The sequence below is a fragment of the Gobius niger genome (assembly GCF_951799975.1).
Source record: "Gobius niger genome assembly, chromosome: 10".
Classification (NCBI taxonomy): Eukaryota; Metazoa; Chordata; class Actinopteri; order Gobiiformes; family Gobiidae; genus Gobius; species Gobius niger.
Genome location: NC_136861.1, coordinates 3,214,806 through 3,232,036, shown reverse-complemented (window position 1 = coordinate 3,232,036; position 17,231 = coordinate 3,214,806). Strand labels below are relative to the sequence as shown.

Genomic DNA, 17,231 nt, shown 5'->3' with positions numbered 1-17,231 from the left:
AGTTCTTCTCTCGCCGTGCGCTGCCGCCTCCCGCCACACGAGGCAGCGCTCACGCCTCAGACGCTTCTCTTTTCTTCATTCCCCTGTGATTTCCGAGCGGCGGGAGCTCAGCCCAGGCCTCCGTAAAAACCTCGAGGTAATGTTTCTTTTCTTAAATTCATTAAAAACCAAAAACACAAAAATCCGTCACATTCGCACTTTTCTCTCGCACTCACGCAATAAATTATACGAACACTGAGGTTTCCGCTAAACGACTCCGCCTCCAACACGTAAATAAAAAAAAAACAAGTGTAATCTTCAGCGAGACGTGGGAACGAACCCGGAAGTGTGTCGCCGCTACATCAGACACTGCAGTATCTTTACATTATTCAGAATATTCAGGTTACTATGACACAGTGAGAGGCTGAGGAGGGAAAACCTTGGCAACGTCGGGAAATCCTGAAGTTCATCCATGAGCCGCGTCCAAACTGAGGAGCCTCTGGGAAACCCACACTTACACGGGGGTCTTTCTGAGCAGAACAACGGAAATGCACTATTTTCAATGGATTTATGGCGTAAAAGGTGAAGCTGTTTTGTTAAATCGAGAGAAATGTGGATTTAACGCCTGCCGGAAACAAAGACATTTAAGGCCTTCGTGATTCATTAACCTCTGAACTCCCGCCTGAACCCAGAGGAGCTTTTTCCTCACGTCAGATTTTTTTCCATCATTTTTTTTGTTGGGTATTCAACTCATTTTGTAACTTTTTTGTCATTTTTTCGACATTTTAAAATAATTTTTGGGTCTTTTTTTGTCATATTTTTGGCATTTTTTTGTCCAATTTTTATCACATTTTTAAAAAAGTTTTGTCACGTTTTTTTTTTTTCTTCATTTTTTTGTCGAATTTTCATCACATTTTTGCAAATTTTTTTGACATTTTTTTAAATCATTTTTTGGTCTTTTTTGTCACATTTTTGCCACTTTTTTGTCACAAAAATTTTATGAAAATTGGACCAAAAAAATGCCAAAAAAGTGCCAAAAAAGTGCCAAAAATGTGACAAAAAAAGACAATTAAAATTATAAAATATTGTCAAAAAAATGCCAAAAATGTGATAAAAAATTGACAAAAAAGTTGCAAAAAATTTGATGAAAATTTGACCAAAAATGTGCCAAAAATGTGACAAAAAAGACAAAAAAAATTATAAAAAAATGTCGAAAAAATGACAAAAATATGACAAAAAAGTTAAAAAAAAATTGATGAAAATTTGACCAAAAAAATGACAAAAGTGTAATTTTTTTTGTCACATTTTGTCACTTTTTTTTTGTTTTGTTAATTTTGTTGTCAATTTCTTGTGACATTTTTGTGACATTTTGGCCACTTCTTCATCAATTTTTCGTCACTTTTTTGTCACATTTCCATCATTGTTTTCGTCTCAGTTTTCTTGCCATTTTCTCACATTTTTTCCAGAAGCTTTTGGATTGGGGTAAAGCCAAACTGGAGAAAATGTGCTCGGTTCAGGTGGGAGTTAAGTGGTTAAACGATGCTTTTCTGGCCCTGCAGCCGCTCTGCTCCGAGCTGGAGGAACTCTGTATCTGCGATCTTCAGGTGAGGAACGTAGATCAGCTCCTCCTTCACCACATCAGTCCGACACAGCGACCCCGAGACACTTGACCTCCTCTCCACTTGAGGCGAGGACTCCCCACCGCCCCGGAGAGGGTCCTGCAGAGAACCATGGCTGCAAACCCCCCCCAGGGCAGCTGAAGGTCTGACGGAACAACATCATCTACAAACAGCAGAGTTGATGAACAGAACCGGGGACAAAGGGCAGCCCTGGGGGACCCCGGTCTGACCGACTGCTCCCACAGCGTCACACGGGGTCTCATTTTTACATTTAGGGCAAAGTGACCCTGAAAAGTGAGTCGTGAAATGTGCAGATAAACTTTTCTCTGAGACTCATTTGGACAAAATATGTTTGGAATGTTTGGAACGACACAGTAAAAGTTTGTTTGCCTTTAACCTTAGCCTTATACAGAGGCCCCGAACCCCCAGAGATAACCTGTGTCTCTGTGGCTGAAATGCTCCAGAGTGGCTTTAATATATATATAAAAAAACATATATATATTGTATAATTGTAGATATTGTAGAAGATAATCTGTGTTTTCTGGATCCTCGTCAGTTCAGTCTCAGAGACAAAGAAATGATACTTTTGGAGCAGCTTTATCACACAGTACTTCTCCTCCTGAGTTACTGTCGCGGCTCCAGAGCTTCAGTTTGGACGCGGCATCGGTTTGTCGACGCGAGGACGAGGATGAGGAGGAGGAGGAAGATGAGGAGGATGAAGAGGAGGAGTATTGCACAGAACTGGAATGACTTCAAACTCAAACTAACCTAAAAACAAAACGTCCTAATGAAAAACCTCTTTTACAGAAAACATCGACACGTCCACGACTTTGTACCTGTTTCTTTAAACTTAAAACACAGAGTCCAAACCGGGCCAGGCCGGGGCCGGCGCGAGGCCTGGGGGGGGGGGGGGTCAGGGCGAGGGCTGTACATGTGGCCCCGCAGTGACCCGGGCCGGGCCAGCAGGAGGATCCTCATCTCTCCTCTTTCCGAGAGACTTTGGACGAGTGCCAGGCCGTCGACCTGAGGACAGAAACCAGAGTCAGCTGTGGTACGGGCCTGTGGTACCGCCTGGGCCCTGTGGTACAGTATGTGGTGGTACCTGATGAAGGTCTTGAAGGCGGCGCTCTGAGGGTTGATGCACAGCGGGACTCTCTTCCCCTGTTGATGCTCCGTGATGAAGCGGTGGATCAGCTCTGACAAAACAAACAGCACCAGGTCAGAAAACTGTTCTTTCACATGAAGGAAACGAGAAGAAGCTGCAGGTCAGGGTTTAAAGGAACAGAGATATGTTCTTACCTAACCTTAGCCGAGTTAATATATCCCCGTCTGGTCTTTGTCCGTGCGCTCACACATACGCAGCCTCTCCCACATGTCACATAGCTCCAAAAAAGCTCACGATAGAAGCTACCAAGCTCTTCCACGTGTTCCCTATTTAAATAAAGTTACGTGAAGTGTTTTCATGCGAAGTATATTTACACAGAAATGTAACGTGTCGATTTTATAAGCAGATAAAAAGGGGAACTATATTGTGAGGCGTAATGATACAGGAGCACAGCGTCCGCGCAGTAACTCCTAAAGACTTCCCCGCTCACTTCCGTCAATAGAAGCTGCGTGACTTGTAGAGCAGCAGAGAACAGTTGAAGAAGCGTGGATAACTTGTGAACGATGCCTTTTACGTGCATCGTGCCGGGCTGTGATAACAAGCAGAAAGTATATAGTGTAGTAATGTTTCACAGATTTACAACTCACCCTGGACGACGACACAGGACTCAGGAGCTCCACCATGAGGTAGGAATGCGAGAGCACTTTACGAAAATATATTTTCTGCTTGTTGTAAAAGGCTCTGTACAAGTCACGCAGCTTCTATTGACGGAAGTGAGCGGGGGAGTCTTTAGGAGTTACTGCACGGACGCTGTGCTCCTGTATCAATACGCCTCAAAATATAGTTCCCCTTTTTATCTGCTTATAAAATCGACATGTTACATTTCTGTGTAAATATACTTCGCATGAAAAGACTTCACGTAACTTTATTTAAATAGGGAACACGTGGAAGAGCTTGGTAGCTTCTATCGTGAGCTTTTTTGGAGCTATGTGACATGTGGGAGAGGCTGCGTATGTGCTCCGTTTGCGTGACAGAGCGCACGGACAAAGACCAGACGGGGATATATTAACACGTCAAAGGTTAGGTAAGAACATATCTCAGTATGTAAAAACGCTGGCCTATTCCTAGGTATAAGTTTCATCAAAAAGTAACTAAGTATTAATATTTCAAAGCATTAACTTGAGGTGAGTAAGAGAGGGTGAATAAGGTGGGGCCAAGACGAGACCCCTGAGGCACCCCGTTCATCTGCAGACTGTTCTCTCCTGTACCACAGACTGTTCTCTCCTGGACCACAGACTGTTCCCACCTTTGCCCTGCCACACGGACAGCAGGCTGTTCTCGTAGCTGTGGCTGAAGGGTCGCTCCGCCACAGGTTCGAAGTCTCGGGTGTAGACGCGCCCGCTGGGCACAGAGTAGCAGCACTGGCACATGCAGGTGTGGTACCGCAGGCGGCCCTCGTCCAGGTACGGGTGGGAGAGGGCGTCCGAGCCGGAGATACGCTTCGACTGGGGGGAGGAGAGGAGGCGTTAGAACCTCACAGAACATCCTGCCTGTATGACCTCATGAGGAGACACTGACCGGGTCGAACACCAGCATCCGGCACAGCAGGTGCACGGCCTCGTGAGTGGCTCCGTCCGACAGCATGTAGAGCACGGACAGAGACGGCTGCGGAACACAAGAACACACAGTGAGGAACGCGGGGGCCCCGAGCCACACAGGGCACTCCAGAGGGTCCGCCTACGGCCTGAGCTCCTGAAGAACCAACTGAATAACTCAGCTCTATCACACAGCGCCCCCTGCTGTCACAGTCCAACACTGACACATTTACTTTTAACCCCTTAACTCCCACCTGAACCGAGCACATTTTCTCCAGTTTGGCTTTACCCCAATCCAAAAGCTTCTGGAAAAAAGGTGAGAAAATAGGAACAAAACTGAGACGAAAACAATGATGGAAATGTGACTAAAAATGGATGAAAAAGTGGCAAAAATGTCACAAGAAATTGACAAAAAATTGACCAAAAATTGACAAAAATGTGACAAAAAATTGACAAAAAATTGACAAAAATGAGTTGAATACCCAAACAAAAAAATGTGACCAAAAAATGACAAAAATGGGATAAAAAATTGACAAAAAAGTGACGAAAAATTGACAAAAATGTGACAAAAATTGACAAATGACAAAAATGTGACAAAAATTTGACCAAAAAAAAAGGACAAAAATGAGTTGAATACCCAAACAAAAAATGATTGAAAATGTGACAAAAAAAATGACAAAAATGTGACAAAAAATTGACGAAAAAATGACAAAAAATTACAAAAATGAGTTGAATACCCAACAAAAAAATGATGGAAAAAAATGTGATGACGTGAGGAAAAAGATCCTCTGGGTTCAGGCGGGAGTTAAGAGGTTAAACATCAGCATCGGCTTTAGAAAAACCCATGAGTCGACCTGATAAAGAGAATGGACAGAGTCTAAGACCAACTGATACGGGAAAAGCTTTGTGTTTTTGAGACACAATTAAAGTGATAAAGTGAATCAGTATTTGGTGTGTTCTTAAAGAGGGGGTATTCTGCAAAATGGACTTTTTCAAGCTTTCCATCATGTTATTCTGTCACTCCCTCATTAAAAACATGGCTGAAGTGTTGCCTTGGCACATTCACGTATTTCTGAGTAATCTGTAAAAACTCTGATGGCGGCCATTTTAGGGATAGGTTTGCCTGAGTCCTCCTAGGAACGCCCCCACCTCCTGGAGACGCCTCCGAGCTTTGGTCACCAGCCGAGTAACCAACCACTGCTCCTCAGCAGAACCCCCTCCCCACTGATGCCACAGACAGCGTGTGGAGGGGGCGTGTCTAAAGGCTCAGAGGTTCTTAAAGAGACAGAGGCCTATTTCAAGACATTCACGGCAGCCATTTTGAGAGAGACATTTTATACAAGGCAGTTATTCTAATTTACTGCATTTACAGACCAACAGAAGGTTTGTCATCATTGAGTGAGATATAGACTGGTGCTATGGGACTGAAAAAAGCAGAATACCCCCTCTTTAAGTGCTTTGAGTAGATGTTTATGTCTGAATGTGAACGGTCCGGTCCACAGAGGGGAGGGCTCAGACCCTGTGGGGCCGTCACTCACCGGTTTGTGCGCCCCCCGGAGGATGTGGGCCCGCGCCCCTTCACAGGCGGCGGACAGAGCGGAGAGAGGAGGCGTCCCCAGCAGATCAGTGATGAGGTCCAACTGGAACAGCACATACAGGGTCAGGAGAGGGAGAGGAGGAGATGCTACAGATGTTCCAGATGCTACAGATGTTCCAGATGTTGGATACCTGCTGGATGGGGCTCTGCGCCTGGAAGAGGATCCTGCGGCCCAGCAGCTCGGCGAAGATGCAGCCCACAGACCACACGTCGATGGCGGAGCCGTAGTGCCTGCAGCCCATCAGCACCTCCGGGGCGCGGTAGTACTGCGTCACCACCTCCTGGGTCATGTGACGCGTGGGGTCGGGCTCCTCCACCCGCGCCAGCCCGAAGTCGCAGATCTGAGCGGGAAACACGGGACACGCTTAGAGGAGCTCACTGTGAGGACGGTAAAATCACTCACGCTTCTCCTGTGGGTCTAAACTCAGGCTTAAAAATACTTCAGTCGTTCTGCCGCCCACAGTGCACGAGTCCAGTGTGAGGCCGGTTTCTCTGCATCTGCCCCCCACTCGTCACGACTGACCGTTACTCACGTCCCGCATGACGGCAAACTGAGAAGGGCTTTCTGGTCCAAGGGGGAGGAGTTTACTTTCACATGTCACCCTATCTCCCCTCACTTTGCAAACTTACAGACCATCACTTTAAGTGCACAGATGTTCTGCCCTATGTAAAAGTGCTTCTTTAAAAAATGGTTAAAAATGCTTCTTAATAATTTAGGAATACATATGTTGTAATTCATCTGTTGTAATTCATGTTAAAAATAGTAATTTGGTTAAAAAGATCATTTCTACATTCACAGTCAGCATTGGTTTAGCTGAACTTTATTTTGAAGGCTCAGTCAGTGGATGCAATGCATTATGGGTAGCAGAAGCGATAGCCAGACGAGTAGAATGTGGTGCTAAAAAACCTCCTGTCTGTCCAGGCCCTAACCTGATCCTGAGTTCTTCATCTTTATTCACACCTTCGAAAGCCATGTCTGTAAGTTTGATGTGTTTAGTGAACTTTAGAAATGTCTGAGCTGAGAGGACTGTGCTAACGATCTAATTAGCAAAGAAAAAGATCGTGAAAAATGCTAGTTAGCAACAGCTATGCTAACTTTCTAGTTTGCTAGTTTCTGGCATTAGCCATTTTGTGGTGTATTTATTTTATTATGGTTTTGCATTGAAGTTGATGCTTATTTTATTTCTGTTTATTTCAGTTTCACTCGGGTTTTCAACGAGTTAAACACACTTGTAAAGCTGTATTAAAGGAGCGAGACGCTCAGTTCCTCCTGGCTCAAGGAAAAACGAGTTTGGCTTAGACCTGCGTTCACATACACACTGTATCAACACGTAGCGATAACAGTACAACAGATATTTTCGTCAACTAAAAAAAAATGAAAAGAGACTAAAATCATCTGAAAGAGCCTCAGATCCTTTAATCCTCTGCCAAAGGAACAGCTCTGAGCTTCATGTGGGGGAAGAAACATGAAGCAGAGGACCTGATTAAACATGATAATAACTATTATTAAAGGGCGGGTATTCTGCAAAATGGACTTTTTCAAGCTTTCCATCATGTTATTCTGTCACTCCCTCATTAAAAACATGGCTGAAGTGTTGCCTTGGCACGTTCACGTATTTCTGAGTAATCTGTAAAAACTCTGATGGCGGCCATTTTAGGGATAGGTTTGCCTGAGTCCTCCTAGGAACGCCCCCACCTCCTGGAGACGCCTCCGAGCTTTCGTCACCAGCCGAGTAACCAACCACTGCTCCTCAGCAGAACCCCCTCCCCACTGATGCCACAGACAGCGTGTGGAGGGGGCGTGTCTAAAGGCTCAGAGGTTCTTAAAGAGACAGAGGCCTATTTCAAGACATTCACTACAGCCATTTTGAGAGAGCAAAGTCGACAAAATGTGTCTTTAATTTTGTTGACTAAAGTTACTTGCAATTTTAGTCGACTGAAACTAGACTAAAACTAAATGAACACTGATCTCTGGTGTGTTTAATGTTTCCGGAATGTGTTTAGAACAAAATGTCTGCTCAATTCCCTTCTCAATAAAGACTTTTCATCCATCATGTTGTATCTAAATGAGGCGGGAGACCTCACCTGGACCTCACCTGAACCTCACGCGGGCCTCACCTTGAGCAGACAGTTGCTGTTGACCAGCAGGTTTCCTGGTTTGATGTCTCTGTGAAGGATTCCCGCAGAGTGGAGGTACTTGAGGCCTACAGAGAGAGAGGACAGTTACAAACACAAACTCCTCCCCCTCTCTCCTCTCTCCTCCCTCCTCCTCCTCCCCCTCCCCCCCCTCCTCCTCCTGTGAGAGCCTGTACCTCTGAGGATCTGGTAGAGGAAGACCTTGATGTGGTCCTCCTCCTCCTCCCCCTCCCCCTCCTCCTGTGAGAGCCTGTACCTCTGAGGATCTGGTAGAGGAAGACCTTGATGTGGTCCTCCTCCTCCTCCCCCTCCCCCTCCTCCTGTGAGAGCCTGTACCTCTGAGGATCTGGTAGAGGAAGACCTTGATGTGGTCCTCCTCCTCCTCCTCCTCCCCCTCCTCCTCCTCCCCCTCCTCCTCCTGTGAGAGCCTGTACCTCTGAGGATCTGGTAGATGTGGTCCTCCTCCTCCTCTCTCCTCCTCTCTCCTCCTCCTCCCCCTCCTCCTCCTCCTCGAGCCTGTACCTCTGAGGATCTGGTAGAGGAAGACCTTGATGTGGTCCTCCTCCCTCCTCCTCCTGTGAGAGCCTGTACCTCTGAGGATCTGGTAGAGGAAGACCTTGATGTGGTCCTCCTCCTCCTCCCCCTCCTCCTCCTCCCCCTCCTCCTCCTGTGAGAGCCTGTACCTCTGAGGATCTGGTAGATGTGGTCCTCCTCCTCCTCTCTCCTCCTCTCTCCTCCTCCTCCCCCTCCTCCTCCTCCTCGAGCCTGTACCTCTGAGGATCTGGTAGAGGAAGACCTTGATGTGGTCCCCCTCCTCTTCCCTCCCCCCCCCCCCCCCCCTCCCCCTCCTCCCCCTGTGAGAGCCTGTACCTCTGAGGATCTGGTAGAGGAAGACCTTGATGTGGTCCTCCTCCCTCCTCCTCCTGTGAGAGCCTGTACCTCTGAGGATCTGGTAGAGGAAGACCTTGATGTGGTCCTCCCCCTCCCCCTCCCCCTCCTCCCCCTGTGAGAGCCTGTACCTCTGAGGATCTGGTAGAGGAAGACCTTGATGTGGTCCTCCCCCTCCCCCTCCTCCCCCTGTGAGAGCCTGTACCTCTGAGGATCTGGTAGAGGAAGACCTTGATGTGGTCCTCCCCCTCCCCCTCCTCCTCCTCCCCCTGTGAGAGCCTGTACCTCTGAGGATCTGGTAGAGGAAGACCTTGATGTGGTCCTCCCCCTCCTCCCCCTGTGAGAGCCTGTACCTCTGAGGATCTGGTAGAGGAAGACCTTGATGTGGTCCTCCCCCTCCCCCTCCTCCCCCTGTGAGAGCCTGTACCTCTGAGGATCTGGTAGAGGAAGACCTTGATGTGGTCCTCCCCCTCCTCCCCCTGTGAGAGCCTGTACCTCTGAGGATCTGGTAGAGGAAGACCTTGATGTGGTCCTCCCCCTCCCCCTCCTCCCCCTGTGAGAGCCTGTACCTCTGAGGATCTGGTAGAGGAAGACCTTGATGTGGTCCTCCCCCTCCTCCCCCTGTGAGAGCCTGTACCTCTGAGGATCTGGTAGAGGAAGACCTTGATGTGGTCCTCCCCCTCCCCCTCCTCCCCCTGTGAGAGCCTGTACCTCTGAGGATCTGGTAGAGGAAGACCTTGATGTGGTCCTCCCCCTCCTCCCCCTGTGAGAGCCTGTACCTCTGAGGATCTGGTAGAGGAAGACCTTGATGTGGTCCTCCTCCTCCTCCTCCCTCCCCCTCCCCCTCCTCCCCCTGTGAGAGCCTGTACCTCTGAGGATCTGGTAGAGGAAGACCTTGATGTGGTCCGTGGTCAGGGGCTGAGGGGAGACGATGACCTTGTGGAGGTCGCTCTGCATCAGCTCAGTGATGACGTAACTGCTCCAGGGTTAAAGGAAACACTGGGAAGATCAGCAATCCAAATATGGTCATTTCCTGTGGAGACGGGAGGAGCATCCACGGGGCGTGTGCAGAGAAAGGACTAAACTTTAGGCTATTTTCATTCCACCACACAGGCTCTGAGTGAAGGATACATTTCCTCAAAGCAGTCGATCTGCGGCGGCTGCAGGATGTCCAACGCAGACAACACCTGGAAAACATCAGTTTAGATTACATCCCTGATTAGTATGTGTAGTAGTATTTGTAGTAGTATGTAGTAGTATTTGTAGTATTTGTACTCACGTTGTCGTGTTTGAAGAAGCACAGCATGTGTAGTAGTATGTAGTAGTATTTGCAGTATTTGTACTCACGTTGTCGTGTTTGAAGAAGCACAGCATGCGCAGTAGTATGTGTAGTAGTATTTGCAGTATTTGTACTCACGTTGTCGTGTTTGAAGAAGCACAGCATGTGTAGTAGTATGTATACTAGTATGTAGTAGTATGTAGTAGTATTTGCAGTATTTGTACTCACGTTGTCGTGTTTGAAGAAGCACAGCATGTGTAGTAGTATGTAGTAGTATTTGCAGTATTTGTACTCACGTTGTCGTGTTTGAAGAAGCACAGCATGTGTAGTAGTATGTAGTAGTATTTGCAGTATTTGTACTCACGTTGTCGTGTTTGAAGAAGCACAGCATGTGTAGTAGTACGTATACTAGTATGTAGTAGTATGTAGTAGTATTTGTACTCACGTTGTCGTGTTTGAAGAAGCACAGCATGTGTAGTAGTATGTAGTAGTATTTGCAGTATTTGTACTCACGTTGTCGTGTTTGAAGAAGCACAGCATGTGTAGTAGTATGTAGTAGTATTTGCAGTATTTGTACTCACGTTGTCGTGTTTGAAGAAGCACAGCATGTGTAGTAGTATGTAGTAGTATTTGTAGTAGTATTTGTACTCACGTTGTCGTGTTTGAAGAAGCACAGCATGTGTAGTAGTATGTAGTAGTATTTGCAGTATTTGTACTCACGTTGTCGTGTTTGAAGAAGCACAGCATGTGTAGTAGTACGTATACTAGTATGTAGTAGTATGTAGTAGTATTTGCAGTATTTGTACTCACGTTGTCGTGTTTGAAGAAGCACAGCATGTGTAGTAGTACGTATACTAGTATGTAGTAGTATGTAGTAGTATTTGCAGTATTTGTACTCACGTTGTCGTGTTTGAAGAAGCACAGCATGTGTAGTAGTATGTAGTAGTATTTGCAGTATTTGTACTCACGTTGTCGTGTTTGAAGAAGCACAGCATGTGTAGTAGTACGTATACTAGTATGTAGTAGTATGTAGTAGTATTTGCAGTATTTGTACTCACGTTGTCGTGTTTGAAGAAGCACAGCATGTGTAGTAGTATGTAGTAGTATTTGCAGTATTTGTACTCACGTTGTCGTGTTTGAAGAAGCACAGCATGTGTAGTAGTATGTAGTAGTATTTGCAGTATTTGTACTCACGTTGTCGTGTTTGAAGAAGCACAGCATGCGCAGTAGTATGTGTAGTAGTATTTGCAGTATTTGTACTCACGTTGTCGTGTTTGAAGAAGCACAGCATGTGTAGTAGTATGTAGTAGTATTTGCAGTATTTGTACTCACGTTGTCGTGTTTGAAGAAGCACAGCATGTGTAGTAGTATGTAGTAGTATGTAGTAGTATTTGTACTCACGTTGTCGTGTTTGAAGAAGCACAGCATGTGTAGTAGTATGTAGTAGTATTTGTAGTAGTATTTGTACTCACGTTGTCGTGTTTGAAGAAGCACAGCATGTATACTAGTATGTAGTAGTATTTGCAGTATTTGTACTCACGTTGTCGTGTTTGAAGAAGCACAGCATGTGTAGTAGTACGTATACTAGTATGTAGTAGTATGTAGTAGTATTTGCAGTATTTGTACTCACGTTGTCGTGTTTGAAGAAGCACAGCATGTGTAGTAGTACGTATACTAGTATGTAGTAGTATGTAGTAGTATTTGTACTCACGTTGTCGTGTTTGAAGAAGCACAGCATGTGTAGTAGTACGTATACTAGTATGTAGTAGTATGTAGTAGTATTTGCAGTATTTGTACTCACGTTGTCGTGTTTGAAGAAGCACAGCATGTGTAGTAGTACGTATACTAGTATGTAGTAGTATGTAGTAGTATTTGCAGTATTTGTACTCACGTTGTCGTGTTTGAAGAAGCACAGCATGTGTAGTAGTACGTATACTAGTATGTAGTAGTATGTAGTAGTATTTGTACTCACGTTGTCGTGTTTGAAGAAGCACAGCATGTGTAGTAGTACGTATACTAGTATGTAGTAGTATGTAGTAGTATTTGCAGTATTTGTACTCACGTTGTCGTGTTTGAAGAAGCACAGCATGTGTAGTAGTACGTATACTAGTATGTAGTAGTATGTAGTAGTATTTGTACTCACGTTGTCGTGTTTGAAGAAGCACAGCATGCGCAGCTCTCTGAACACGCGTTTACACGACACCAGGTTCTGGAAGACGTTGGGCATTTTCTTCAGAGCCACTTTCCTCCCGTCTCGAGGGTCCGTCACCGACCTGAGCCACAAACACACACGCCAATGATCAGCGGCCATTTTGAATAACGGAGCAGCATTATGCAGGACGACAACACGTCACAACATCTCTACCCCCCCGGAGACGCACGTTTATGTCATATAACAGTTTGTCATGGCAACAGAGTCTCAGTCTGAGCATTTAGCTTCAACACGATAAACACGTGTGTCTCACATCTATGAACACTGAGGAAATACTACAGTGACATCTCTGACCTCTGACACATGTTGCATCCCAGGCCAGATGTTTGTGGTTCAGGGGCTTTCTCCTGGAGAGGTCGGAGCTGATGAAGCTAAATGCTAACTGGTAGCATGCTAACATCTTAACCTCTTAACTCCCGCCTGAACCAAGGATCTTTTTCCTCACGTCATCAGATTTATTTTCCATCATTTTTTTGTTGCGTATTCAACTCATTTTTTTGTCACATTTTTTTCATTTTTTGTCATATTTTTTTTTATTTTTTCGTCCATTTTTCGTCCATTTTTTGTCACATTTTTGTAATTTTTTTGTCACATGTTTGTAATTTTTTCATCAATTTCTTGTGACATTTTTGCCACTTCTTCATCAATTTTTCGTCACTTTTTGTCTATGTTTTCTCGCTTTTTTGTCACATTTCCATCATTGTTTTCGTCTCAGTTTTGTTGCTATTTTCTCACCTTTTTTCCAGAAGCTTTTGGATTGGGGTAAAGCCAAACTGGAGGAAATGCTCTCGGTTCAGGTGGGCGTTAAGGGGTTAAACAGTGACTCACACGCGTCTCTGGAGTCGTGTTTTTACTGTTTTCTTCATGAGCGATGATTACGAGTCATAAAAATGTCACGGTCGATCAGTCGTCTTTCGTTTATACGCTGGTACTGTTACATGTTGTAGTACTGCATATTTCTACTTTGGTATTCAAGGTATTTCCCGTGACTGCAGTTCAGTCTCTCACCACACGACTCCGAAGGCGCCGTAGCCGATGGGGCGGTCGGGCTCCATCTCCGCGGGGCTGGGCACCTCGCTGGCCGCGTTGGTGTAGGGCTGTGGCACGGCGGCCCCGCCCCCTCCGCCCGCGCTGCCCCCCAGAGCCGTGGGGTGTCTGGGCACGGGCGCCGGCGCCGTGGAGCCCGCGAGGCTGGAGCTCAGCGCCGAGGCGGGGGCGGCGCACGACGAATTCACGCAGAAGAACTTCGGACCGAGGTCTGAGCCAGGAAACACGTCCACGGGCTGACGGGGAGCGCCGCTGTGGAAGGCCATGCTCCGAAACACGACTCTGAGGAGAGAGGAGGAAACATGACTGAGGAGAGAGGAGGTCGTCTGTGAAACATGACTTAGGAGAGAGGAGGTCGTCTGTGAAACATGACTGAGGAGAGAGGAGGTCGTCTGTGAAACATGACTTAGGAGAGAGGAGGTTGTCTGTGAAACATGACTGAGGAGAGAGGAGGTCGTCTGTGAAACACGAGTCTGAGGAGAGAGGAGGTCGTCTGTGAAACATGACTGAGGAGAGAGGAGGTCGTCTGTGAAACATGACTTAGGAGAGAGGAGGTCGTCTGTGAAACATGACTGAGGAGAGAGGAGGTCGTCTGTGAAACACGAGTCTGAGGAGAGAGGAGGTCGTCTGTGAAACATGACTGAGGAGAGAGGAGGTCGTCTGTGAAACATGACTGAGGAGAGAGGAGGTCGTCTGTGAAACATGACTGAGGAGAGAGGAGGTCGTCTGTGAAACACGAGTCTGAGGAGAGAGGAGGTCGTCTGTGAAACATGACTGAGGAGAGAGGAGGTCGTCTGTGAAACATGACTGAGGAGAGAGGAGGTCGTCTGTGAAACATGACTGAGGAGAGAGGAGGTCGTCTGTGAAACACGAGTCTGAGGAGAGAGGAGGTCGTCTGTGAAACATGACTTAGGAGAGAGGAGGTCGTCTGTGAAACATGACTTAGGAGAGAGGAGGTCGTCTGTGAAACATGACTGAGGAGAGAGGAGGTCGTCTGTGAAACATGACTGAGGAGAGAGGAGGTCGTCTGTGAAACATGACTGAGGAGAGAGGAGGTCGTCTGTGAAACACATTTTTGTCATTTTTTGTCACATTTGTCAGGTTTTTTTTTTTGTCACATTTTTGTCATTTTTTCATCAATTTCTTGTGACTTTTTTGCCACTTTTTCATACATTTTCCGTCACTTTTTTGTCACATTTCCATCATTGAGGAGGTCGTCTGTGAAACATGAAACACGACTGAGGAGAGAGGAGGTCATCTGTGAAACACATTTGTCATTTTTTCGTCACATTTTTGTAATATTTTTGTCACATTTTCGTCAATTTTTTGTCAAATTTTTGTCATTTTTTTGTCACATTTTTAGCAATTTTTTTGTCCCATTTTTGTCCCATTTTTTTGTCGTTTTTTGTCACATTTTTAGCAATTTTTTCGTCCATTTTTTTCGTCCATTTTTTGTCACATTTTTGTAATTTTTTTGTCCCATTTTTGTTGTTTTTTTGTCCCATTTTTGTCCTTTTTTGTCGTTTTTTTGGTCACATTTTTGTTAATTTTTTGTCAAATTTTTGTCAAATTTTTGTCATTTTTTTGTCACATTTTTGTCGTTTTTTGTCACATTTTTTGTCATTTTTTTGGTCGTTTTTTTGTCAATTTCTTGTGACATTTTTGCCACTTTTTCATACATTTTTCGTCACATTTCCATCATTGAGGAGGTCATCTGTGAAACACGACTCTGAGGAGAGAGGAGGTCATCTGTGCGAGGACGACGTGGGCCCGCCCTCCTGTGGACCCACCACCCGCAGAGGGATCCGTAGGGGTCGGGTACCTCGAAGACCTGGTCCGCGTGCGTCCAAAATTTACCCCAATATTTACTTTTTTTGAAAACTTCTTTTTACTCAAATTTTCTATTTCCCCCCAAAGTTTGTCATTATTTTTTCCACTTGTTTACCCCACAGGACACAGGAGGCCTGGAGGAAACTACAGAGGAGCCTGGGATGTGTAGGAAGGGGACAGTGGTGTCTCATGGAAGTGTCTGTGGGCTCTTACCTGCTGCTGAAGTCCCGGTCCCTTCTCTGTCAGACTCCAGTGAAACTCATCCAGGAGGAGAACCAGGCCAGAGGGGGGTCCAGCTCACTCCCACAGCCGCAGAGGAGCTACTGCAGCCCGGACACTGAGACAGGAATCACCGCTGTGTCCATCACTGACCACGCATCTGCTCTGAAACCTCCTGACCAGTGTCCACAGTGGATTCACACTCGGGAAATCAACCAAAACCTCCGGGAAACGCGCTAAAAGCTTAAAACACCTTCATAAAACCACATTTAAAACCAGTGGCCTTTAAAATGTCCACTTTTACCGACCAGATATCTTTGTTTGTAGCAGCAGCTGTTCATCAGCTTAGCACAAAACTGGCCATTTATCCGCTTAAAAATAAAAATCACTCAAGACTCGACGCTGTGTCCGCTCACTACAGCTGCATAAACGCTTTCTCTTCAAAATAAGTGACTGTTATTTGATAAATCTGTGGGAAACTGCAGGCGGGGAGCGTTAGCTCCGATGCTAACCAGCTGTTGGTGCTAATCGGCGGAGTTAACCCAGTGATGGCTCTGACCCACATACGGCTCCAGCTTCTGCAGTGACCTACATATCCCACAGAACCCGCTCTTTACAGCAGTTATGGCTTCACCACAGCCCGAAGCAAGCGTGGCTAAACGGGCGCGCTTTGTGGCAAAGATAAACCCCCAAATAATGTCCAATAATCCCTCCGTTTGCAGCGCGTCTCTGGATGATTAGCCCGTTAGCTCCGCGGCTAGCCTCCTCTCGTTAGCCGCTTCTAAGGCGTTAAAATCCTCCGTTTCAGGGTCTTTTTTTGGGATATTCTTCAAGGCTACGGGTGGGACAGTCCCCCTCGGTCTCCCGGTGATGGGTGTCCGTGCAGTCCCGTTAGAGGAGTCTTTTTTTCCCGGCCCCGTGTCGGTAGAGCTGCCGGGGCTAACAGGCTAACGGCGGGGGAGGAGCTGCAGCAGCGGGTGGGGGAGGGTTAATGTCCGGGGCTGTAAACAATGCTGCCCCCCCGCTTCATCCGATTCATCCGCTTCATCCAACACGGAACATTATTATGCTGCAAGGTGGCGCTGTTGCGCCATGTTATTTCCCCCAATATGAAACACATTTAAATACATTTTTCACCAAACCTGAATTTTGGGCAAAGTTTGGTGAGTTTTCAGGACAAATCCAGCTCTTAGAGCAGAGGAGTAAAATGTTGTAATTTTTGCCAAAAATATAGCCTACGTTTTTTCGCGGTGAAATCAAATTATATATTTTTGGAAAGATCTAAATGAGCCCCACAAGACACAGGCCACAGACCCCTCATGCAATATTAAGTCTAAAGGAGTGCCCAAAGTGGGGCCCGCGGGCCAAATTTGGCCCGCCGAAACAATTCTGTTGGCCCACCAGAGAGTGACCTACTTTTGCGCTGCGTGCGGTAAATAATAACTCATCCTTCATCCTCAATGGCAAATATGGATGCAGTACACGTTTTGGCCACCAGCGTCAAATTGGGAGCGCTGTTTCACTCCTTTCGCAAAAGTTAAGGAAACACTGTTGTGGTGTAGAAAAAATATTGAGGATGTGCTCACCAGGATCTCAATTTGTAAATAGATCGGTGCTCATCGAGGTTCCAGCGTGGGTCCAAAATATATACAATGAAAGAAAGTGGGAGCGAGGCACTCGCTTTCCCAGTTCTCCAACTTTTATTGCAAAGGTTGTTGACATTAA

The 17,231-nt window shown here is 46.2% G+C and overlaps 1 protein-coding gene across 1 annotated transcript; it reads right to left on the bottom strand.

Moving 5' to 3' along the window:
- Positions 1-2,282: 2,282 nt before the first annotated feature.
- On the bottom strand, positions 2,283-16,504 carry nlk1 (nemo-like kinase, type 1). The gene is made up of 12 exons (XM_079564079.1): positions 15,501-16,504; positions 13,419-13,739; positions 12,342-12,471; positions 10,051-10,106; positions 9,789-9,895; positions 8,014-8,099; positions 6,027-6,236; positions 5,837-5,938; positions 4,282-4,368; positions 4,010-4,208; positions 2,701-2,794; positions 2,283-2,621 (listed from the first exon to the last, which is right to left on the bottom strand). The coding sequence occupies exons 2-12, from the start codon at positions 13,721-13,723 to the stop codon at positions 2,573-2,575; spliced, it is 1,425 nt and encodes a 474-aa protein (XP_079420205.1). The 5' UTR covers positions 13,724-13,739; positions 15,501-16,504; the 3' UTR covers positions 2,283-2,572.
- Positions 16,505-17,231: the final 727 nt, after the last annotated feature.

Coding starts and splice junctions, on each gene's coding strand:
- nlk1 (XM_079564079.1), bottom strand. CDS start 13,723: ATGGCCTTCCACAGCGGCGCTCCCCGTCAGCCCGTGGACGTGTTTCCT. Junction 6,237..8,013: donor ACAGCAACTGTCTGCTCAAG/GTGAGGCCCGCG, acceptor TTTCCCGCTCAG/ATCTGCGACTTCGGGCTGGC. Junction 2,795..4,009: donor GTCCGTGTGGCAGGGCAAAG/GTGGGAACAGTC, acceptor TTGTTTTGTCAG/AGCTGATCCACCGCTTCATC.